The sequence below is a fragment of the Empidonax traillii genome, unplaced genomic scaffold (assembly GCF_003031625.1).
Source record: "Empidonax traillii isolate 1590-97213 ecotype Southwest subspecies unplaced genomic scaffold, ASM303162v1 scaffold1602:size438507, whole genome shotgun sequence".
NCBI classification, from domain to species: Eukaryota; Metazoa; Chordata; class Aves; order Passeriformes; family Tyrannidae; genus Empidonax; species Empidonax traillii.
This window is the reverse complement of record NW_020956795.1, coordinates 251,920-261,134: the sequence shown is the minus strand read 5'-3', so window position 1 is coordinate 261,134 and position 9,215 is coordinate 251,920. Positions and strand designations below refer to the sequence as shown.

The 9,215-nt window shown below is 55.0% G+C and overlaps 1 protein-coding gene across 8 annotated transcripts in view; it reads right to left on the bottom strand.

The window, feature by feature from the left end:
* PIP5K1C (phosphatidylinositol-4-phosphate 5-kinase type 1 gamma) overlaps positions 1-9,181 on the bottom strand; it is a 48,502-nt gene extending 39,321 nt beyond the window's left edge. For 4 of the 8 annotated variants that reach the window (XM_027908050.1, XM_027908048.1, XM_027908051.1 and 1 more), the window contains exon 1: positions 8,988-9,180. In XM_027908050.1, the coding sequence (XP_027763851.1) occupies positions 8,988-9,087 (100 nt within the window). In that variant the 5' untranslated portion in view covers positions 9,088-9,180. Of the gene's footprint in view, positions 1-8,987 lie in introns of all 8 variants that reach the window. The other 4 variants (XM_027908047.1, XM_027908049.1, XM_027908044.1 and 1 more) reach the window with 2 other exon arrangements.
* Positions 9,182-9,215: the final 34 nt, after the last annotated feature.

The following is a 9,215-nucleotide window of genomic DNA, read 5'->3' as shown; positions in this document are numbered from 1 at the left end:
CAGGGTGGGATTCCTGGGGTTGTCTTGTGCGGGCCAGGAGCTGGATTTGAGGATCCTTGTGGGTTCCTTCCAACCCAGGACATTCTGTGACTCTGTGACTCCCTGCTTTCAGGCACTGCCGTCTGCTGGGAGCACTGCAGGACTTTGGAGATGAGTCTTGGGCTTTGGAAGGATTTCATGAAATCTCTCAAAACTTGCCAGTTACATAAAAATACTCCTCAAGTGCTCAGAATCCTTTGTGGGCTGTATTCACACACCAACCCAAATTGCTCCCACTCAAGATGCTCAAACTGGTGTCAAGTGGCCTTAATTACCTGAGCTCAGACAGAGATGAACAGCCCTGAACGAGATGAAAATCCATACACAGACTTCCTGAGCCAACGGAATCACTGGAGGGCTGACAGGACCAGCACCAGAACAGAGTCTGAAGCTGTGCAGTGACTGCACCGCTGCCCAACTGCAGCTGAGGGAAAACCAGGTAAATACCCACGAGCTGAGGAGGATGCTGTCAATTTGTCCTTTAAACAGATTCACAGTTCCACCCACGAATCAGGAATTCCACCCTAAAAAATAACTGGGAACACCTTGAAGCCATACATCTCACGCACAGAAACAACACTGCTCTGCTCTACTGTTGGAGAGCTTTATTTGATTTTTTTTGGTAGGCAATAAACTCGTGGAGAAGCCTGCCAAGGTCACAGGATGTTCCACAAGTAGACAGCAGCAAGGCGAGGGTGGTCCCACCTCACCATCCCCTGCAGCACGTGGCCAGGATGTTCTCCCATCCCACAGGAAGGGGAGGAGGGAGAACAGATTAAGGTGACCTACATTACTCCTACTTTAAATACACGGGAGAATCGTTTCTATTCTCCCTGCCCTCTTCCTCCCTGGCCTCCCTGCCCCTTGAGGGGTTGGCAGGTCCCCTCTGCCCAGGTGGCACAAGCATGTGGGGTGCACCCAGCCTTAACCAGGGAGGCAGAAAGCAAGTCTGGGCATCAAGCTTGAACTCACAAGAGACTGACTTTGCAAACAATCCTGTTCTAATGGAGATTATGCTGGTTTTGTGTCAGTCCTCAGCTCCATCAGGTTGTGCTTCACTGGTCTCAGTGGCCACCTCAGCCCCTGGAGATCTGGACCTTCAGGTACTTGGGGTGACAGCAACTGAGAATGGCAAACTCCAAAGGGAAGAAAAATCTAAATGGCAATTTAAACAACATCTTGTCAGGCAGCAAATGAACAGGCAAAACAATCTTGACTAATCCTATCCTCGCAGAACCACAACATGGTCACCAACACGGTCTCACACACCCAAACACCCGTTCTGAGGGGCAGCATCCTGACGTGCCCAGAGTTTGGGTCACGCTAAGGACAGGCTTCCAGCACCGGCCCTGCCAAACGACTCTGAACTCAGCTCCCCGGTCCCAAAAGCAGCAGATCTCCTTGCCTCCTACGGAAAAAACATGAAACAGCTGCGGAATTACTCTGATTTACTAAATTCAGTGAAGGAGTAGAGACCCGACTGGCTCCCAGCCCAGCACTCCCTTCCTCTGGTGAGCTGCCTTTCCTCTGGGAGCTGGCTGAGGTCAAAGCACTACCAGATCTTCTGGAGAAGACATCAGGAGGTGTCTGCCATGGCACAGGAGCACAGACAACTTGACTGGGAAGAGTCAGTATTTTGACAGAGCTTTGCCAGAGAAAGCATCCCCAGACTCAAATGAAGAGTTAACAACCACTGGGGCTACACAGACCCTCAGAGCATGGGAAACTCATTTTGCAGGAGCCACCAACCCCACGTGAGAGCTCCTGAGGCACCAACGGGACCCTGGCACGTCCAGAACACAGGCAGGAAAGCCTCAGGGGTGGCAGCTGGAGCACATGGCAAAGGCTGAATCAAACCTCATCCCCTGCATGGCTGGGAGAGGTGGAACATTTTGCAGTGAAGGGAAAATCAGCGTTTGAGCTCAGTGGAGGCTCAGGGGCACTGAGCTCCCCACCGGCCTCGGCGCCAGCAGCACCGTCCCGGCAGCACTGCAGTGTTTTAATGACCACAAACAAGGCAAAGCTGCCCTCATCTTGTAATCCATTAATTCCTCCCAGTATAGGAGACTGAGCTGTTTCCCCCAGAACAAAGGCACTGCTGCCTGTGCTGTTCCCATGCTCAGCTAATCTCCAGGCCTTCCTTTCAGTCACAGAGTGGACCTGCCCAGGCTGGTCTTGTGACAAACCCCAGGCTGTGACCTGCTTTCCTTTGCTGGATCAATGAGTGCCTTGGGCAGCAGGAGCAGCTACAGGTGTGCTCCTGGAACGTGGGCCCTTGCCTTCCAAACACTCCTCATGCAACAGGCAGGTCTGCAAGGATGGAGGCATCAGAGAAGCAAACAGCTGGTTTCCAACTTCTCTTTTCTCCCAGAAGTCTTTCCCACCCCTTCCAGTAACAATTTCTACAAAGAGAACATGCTGATTACAAAGGACATGATGACTGGGCCCCCTTCGCTGAGTCTGCAAACCATTACAGGCAGCGGCTGGACATGGTGAGGTTTGTTTTCTGCAGCTCCAGATCCAAGGGCTGCAGAGCTGAGCAGTTATCCAGAGCGACAGCTCTTCTCACAGGCATCTGCCAGAGACACATCTGTAAAGAACATGCTATAAAGTAACACTGCTGCTCTTCACACATCAACTACTCCAGCCTGCCTCTGTGTCACAGTACCCTTCACATCACACTCTGACTCCCTAGTTGTACCCATTTCTGGTTTTTACACAGGATTAGAAAAGGAGTGCTGGGTTTGCTGTATCCAAAGAAAGCTGGCAGAGAAGCAAAGGGGTAACTGGGAGTGACAGACTCGCAGGCTCTCCCGCCACGGTTCGTGGTGACCAGCAGCATCAGCCGGGCTGTGAACACCCGGGGCAATGCCAAGGGCTCCAGGTTCCCTACCCACCACAGCCTGTCTCTGACTCAGCCCGGGTTATTCACCACAAGCCAGTGCCAAAACCCACACGTAAGCTGGGGAAGCCACAAGAACATACGATGGAATAAGACGACACTTAATTAGGGGTTGACAGCATTTTCTGCTAAATATGTGGGTAAGGAGACAAAGTGACAGAAAAGCTTCTCTGATCACTTTTAGCTTTTTAATTACAGAAAACACTTCCCAGAAAGTCCTGAGGTTAACCCAGCTATTGGCAACACAGAAAAACTCAAACAAGTGCCAGGCTCCTGAGGAACTGAGACCTACCTAAAGCAGGCAACAACATCACCTTATGATCATTGGCTCGTGCAGGGCTCCTGCAGAGGCCAGGCTCCCCCTCCAGGGACTCTGTGAGCCATCCAGGGAGGAGCTGGAGAGCCTGGGAAAGCCAGCAGATGCTTTTCCTTTGGCACACACTCCCCATGCGGGCAGGTGAGCAACACCCAGGCTCTGCTGGGACAGTCCCTGGTGATGAGGGTCAAGACCAAACCCGTTTCACAAAAGCCATGATTTTGGTTTTTCACATGACCCTCTTCTTTCTTGTGCTTTTGCTGTCTCATTTCAGCATTAAACAGCCTTTGGCTTCCAGTGCCTTGATTTCCCCCTCTGCTGTGCTCCTGCCTTTTCCTGGCCATCAGCCTCGTGAGGGGCTCATCCCAGCACGTGTCCTCATCCCAGCGTCCTTCCTATTAGAGGAAAACACAAGAGACTGCACACACACCCTCAGCAGGCAGCAAACACCCAGAGTGTGCTTGGCCAGGAGTTCTGCTTTGCCAAACACTTAAAAAAAACAACACTATTCTGGGTTCCTGCAGTTGCCACAGATGAATTTAGAAATGGTGAAATACCATGAAGATGTGTGTGTATGTGTATATGTCTCTACCTATATATCTCAGTAGCTACTTACTGGGAATACACACCAAACAACTGGGGCTTTGCACCTGCATAATGCTTAAAAATAGCTTCTGATCAGCCAGTCAGTCTGATGTGACTAAGAAATGATGTTCTTGGGCATGTTCACACGGCGACCCAGCCTGCAGGCCTGGGAGAGGGCTGAAGGACAGCAACATTGGCTTATTAAACAAATTAAAGGGCCTATCAGAGATCTTGGTTAGAGACTTGGAAAGACTTAATAGGAAAGAAAACACCCACCACAGCCATCTTCTGCTATTCTGCTGCCATTTAGGAGTTTCGAGGCCAGGCTGGATGGGACTTGGAGCAACCTGGGATAGTGCAAGGTGTCCCAGCCCATGGCAGGGGGTGGGATGAAGATGAGCTCCCTTCCAAGCCATTCTGGGATTCCATGATTCAAACATTCACAGTCACTCCTCTCCCCACACATGCATCTTTAAGAAAAGAGGTGCCAAGGCCTCTGTGTTAAACTCACTGCCCCCACCAGCCCCCCTGGTACCCCAGGCTCCGGGCGAGATCCAGGAGGGTCACCCATGGGATCAGACCATCCAGGGAAGGCAGGACCGGCAGTGGCTCCTACTTTCCCGCAGCCAGGATGGAAGAGGGAACATCATCTGCCAGTGACACCACCAGCAGCTCTGTCTCCACTCTGCTGGAAGGAGCACTGAGTGTTCACTCCCACCTAAGCACAGCCAACACTCCTTGCACTGGGCTTAGCAAACATTTCTCACTTCCACTCCACTTCTGACCTGCCCCAGTGCAGTGCAAAAGGTGCAACAGCTTCTGGTTTTTGAGTCACAAGTTAATGATCCCCACATAACACCTGCAGCTCCCACATGCACAGATGAACTGATCTCATGCCAGCAGGTCCCAGCAGTACCACATCCATGTCAGGAGTGAGGCACCTGCCAGGCCTCTGTAGATTAATGCTGGTATATGGGAATAGGCTTGGCTTGGGAGCGCAAAAGGATGGACAGGAACAAACAAACACGACAAAGCTGAAGCAGCAGGGGATGAGAAGGGCTCTCCAGTCTTTGTCAGGGTAACACAGCTGTGGCAGGACTATTTCTGGACTCGACTGGTGCCGAATCAAAGATGTGTCCATGAAGGAAGAGAGTGCTGGAATTTCTGCTGCTGCTTTTCAGGCTGCAAACACCTTATATGGGAAAACCATATTTATTAAGATTGTCATCTGGCAAGAGCCCATAATGGTCATGTCAGTGAATCACTTCAATAGTTCCCAAATTATGCACTGCTCCTAGTGAATCCACTCAGGTCATTCCCTGGGGAGCCCTTCTGGAGAGGCCCACGAGCCTCCCAAGTGGGACGTGGCAGTGGCAGTTCTGCCAGGCCCAGCCCCAGCAGGGGTGGAACATACAGGTCAGTGCCAAATGCTGGTTAATGAAAATTAGATTAATCACTCCCTGCCCTGTGTTCCTGGGGACTCGCTCCCCAGCCTGTCCTGACACCGATACCGACGGGCTCAGCATCCTCCGGGCAGTGCCCACATCTCCCCGCCCTTCCCAGCTCCCAGGCCCATCATCCCAGCTTCCCTGGCTGCTTCCAGCCGATTCACATCTTAAAGAACAATTAATTTGCCAGAGCAGCCTCAATTCTATTTCCATTGCCTTCCTCTTTCCCTGCAGCTGAGCTGCGACTTTATTGACTGTGAAGTAACTGCAGGGTCTTTAAGAGTTCAAGGCGCGGGGTGTTTTTCTGCCTGTTCCTGCCTGGCTGACTCCCTCTGTAATCATCCTCGCCAGCACCATTTCACGGCACACAGGCATGTGACATCAAACTAAGCTGTGAACCATAATCATGCTGGGGATGATGTTTACATTTGATTTTTCCTCAAGCTGATAAGCTCTCTCCAATTTCCCCTCTCCATCCCGTCGGTATGGATTGAACTGCTTATGCCCCACAGGGTAGAATTCTTCTCTTATCTCTAATCTGCTCACACGAAAAATTGCTTCCAGCCACCCTTCAAAAGTCACTTGAAAGTTATCACTGTGAAGAGGGAAGAGCTGCAGAGCTGTTCCTGGGCTGTCCAAACCAGCGCTATCCCGGTGCTTTTTGGAGATGGCCAAAGAGGTGCCACCAGTGCCCAGCACAGCTGGCTGGAGCTGGGATCTGCACTTCGCTCCTCCAGCTCCAGGGACAGCAAGACAATTGCCCAACAAGAGTGTAAACCCTTGCTATATCATTTCAGGTCCCTAAAGCAGAGGAATCCAGCCCTGAAGAACAAGGAGGGTTCTGCCCCAGCTCTGGCCCATAAGTGATGGGCAGAGAGTAACCTGAATAATAAGAGACCTGAGTAATGGAAATAAATCCAACGTCAGCTTTACCTTCCCATCAGCCTGAGAATTCCCACTTTAACAAGGAGATGGAGGAGACCAGCTCTGCTGTCAGTTTTGCAATAACAGCTCTCCCATAACTTGGAGAAACCACCCACCTTGGAGAAAAGGAGGTTTCCAGATCCTCTGCCTCCAGCCGTGCCCAGGTAGAGGGGATGGTGATGTGCCATCTCCTCAGCCAACTGTTCCTGTGGCTGGGGTACCTCAGCCTGAACAAAACCCCCCTCACAACACACTGTGCCTCTGCTCCTGCCAACAGCTCACCAGAACCCAGGAACAGCCCCTCACACCCCCTGCAGCCACCTCCCAGGGCATGAGGGTGCACATTCAGGGAGAAGGTGCAGCAGAAATGGCACCCACTTGGTTATGTGAAATGCGCTTTTCAAACACAATTGGTCACAAAACTCTTTAAAACCTCAAAGCTGAGGTCTCAGAAAGTGACGAATTGGGCCTCTGTGTTCACGCATGAGCACAGCTGCTGGCACTAAGTGAGCTTTGGTCCCTCAAAGCATGAGATTTCCAAAAGTTCCCTTCAGAACACTCTCTGTGCCTTTAGTCATCCTACTGCCAAGGTTTCCCTGATTCAGCCCCTCTCCTCCATCCCGTTTTGCTCCTGTACCAGACTAACTGGCTCCCTTCGATATTTACTGAGTGCTTGGGGGAGGTCTTTGCTGACCTGACCCACAGCCTGGATTAACCCTGCCAGGTTGTTCAGTCAGAGCACAGCACACAGCACCCTTCTCTCTGCATTAACCCCTCACTCCACTCAGAGCACAGCACACACCACCTCCTCTCCAGGCAGGAGCAGGTTTCAGCTGCGCTGGTGATCTTCCATCAACAGCACAGGCAGAGCGGTGAGCACAAGGTGAGCAGCAGCAAGCACCTGTACAGGTGTGTCATGAGCACTTCAGCACCTCCACCGCTGCTCCAAACAACAGCCAAGGCACCAGTGCTGCACGTGCTGAATCGGGTTTGTCACCCAGTTCAGACCACGGAGTGCAGGGATAGCCCCAGACCCACAGCACAGCCCTCCTGTGCAGGTGCAGCTGTGCCTCTGCACACCCTGCCAAGGCCACCTCCACCCCTGTGTGTTTCGCCCTCCCCCAGCAAACACTCGCTGCCTGCCGTGCAGGTTGTCCCCAGCCCCCCGGGAGCTCCAGCTGCAAGTGCGGCTGAGGCCAAGTGACACAATTTGGACGCTACCCAAGTGAGGAGTAAAAGCAACCTGACTCCAGAAATCAAAGCTTCGGTGAGATTACTGGCTCCGTTTCATCTTTTTTACTATCACTGTAAGGTAAGACAGCCCAAGGTTCATAAATTCAGATTTACTTGCTCAGGGAAGGAGGAAAACACACACTCCTTGCTTAAACCCCTGCTGAGCAAGTCTCCACAGACACCTTGTCTAGTCCTGAGCTACGACTCTCTACCCTCCCTAGAAACAGAAAGGTGACAGAGAGATCAGAAGGACAGCGTTTTAACTGTTCGTTGGTGTCCCTGGCAGGGGGGGTGGAACAAGATGGTCTTTAAGGTCCCTTCTGGCCCAAACCGTTCTGTGACCCTGATCAGCAAGGGTTTCCCTTGGCATCACCGGCCAACCCTCACTGTGCTGGGATAATGCTCCCAAAGAGAGGAGGGGGTGAGTGGGAGCACAGCGAGCAGCCTCGGGAGGGCTGGCTGCACACCACCAGCCCCTCATCTCCTCACAGCGTGAGGAACCGCTGGGACGGTCGGGAACAGCTTCCCTCCCCCTAAACCTCGGCACCTTACCCAAAAATCACACGTCACACACGCCCCCCCACCCCGGTGCGGCGGATGGCGTCTGCCGAACGAGCACGGCCTCCCCTGTAATTAGGCTGTTTTGAGAAGATCTAATGATGCTCATTTAAAGGCCTGACGACGCAGAGATCGCTGTCACCCCACAGCCAAACGCCGTGAGCATCCCCCGGGCTCGGCAGGTGCCCGGAGCTCCGTGTCAGCCCGGCAGCGGCGGGGACATCACGCGCTCGGCTCAGCCAGCGATCCCGAGGCTCTTAATGAACTAGAAATAATTTAGGCAGCAGCAGAGGCGGGGGCAGGTGCACAGGCACAGCCCCGCGGATCCATCCTGCCGCCCGAGAACCCCCAACCTCCTGCCAACGCCGCTGCCACGGTCAAGCCCACTCTGGCCACTGACAAATGGGACCCCCCTCCCGCCACCCCCGCTGCTCGGGCCCCCACAGCAACCCGAGGGCCTGCGAGCGCCCGAGGCCCAGCCCCGAGCAGGGAAGGGCAGCATGGCCGAGCCACAGCCCCCCCCGGAGCGGTACCGGGAGCAGTCCCGGAGCAGGGCGGCCTGTGCCCCGCACGGTGCTCCCAGACAGTAGGGCAGGGACACGGGGAGCCTCTCCCGGACCCCACCACGACCTCCCCTCGCTGGTCCAGGACAGCCGGGCAGGGACACGGGGAGCCCCTCCCGGACCCCCCCGACCTCCCCCGTCCCCTCGGGAGCCCCGGGCGGAACCATCCCCGCTCCGGGGGGGGGGAGAGGGGGGGGAGCGGCGGTTGGACGGAACCACGCGGTACCGGGGGGGGCGCACTCTGGGCAAGGGGGGACTGGACCGAACCACTCCGGGAGCCCCGCGGGGGCGCCCGGCCGGGGGTACGGCTGGGCTGAACCACTGCGGGACGCCGGGGGACATAGCAGGGACACGCAGGGGCCCGGCTGGGGGAAGGGGGGGATAGGCGGGGGAGGCCCCCGGTGCTCGCAGCGCGTTACCTCCTGACGCGTCCGGTCCCCCCACGCCGGCCTCCGGGGTGATGGCACCGGCACCCGCCGCGGCCGAGCCCTCCACCTCCTCGGGCAGCTCCAGCTCCATGGCGGCGGCGGGCAGGCCCAGGCCCGGGCCAAGACAGGCCCCGGACAGGCCCGCGCCCGCCTCCGCGCTCCTCCCGGGTACCGGCCGCGGCGCGAGGGACCCTGGGAGCGGCGCGGACCATGGAGCGC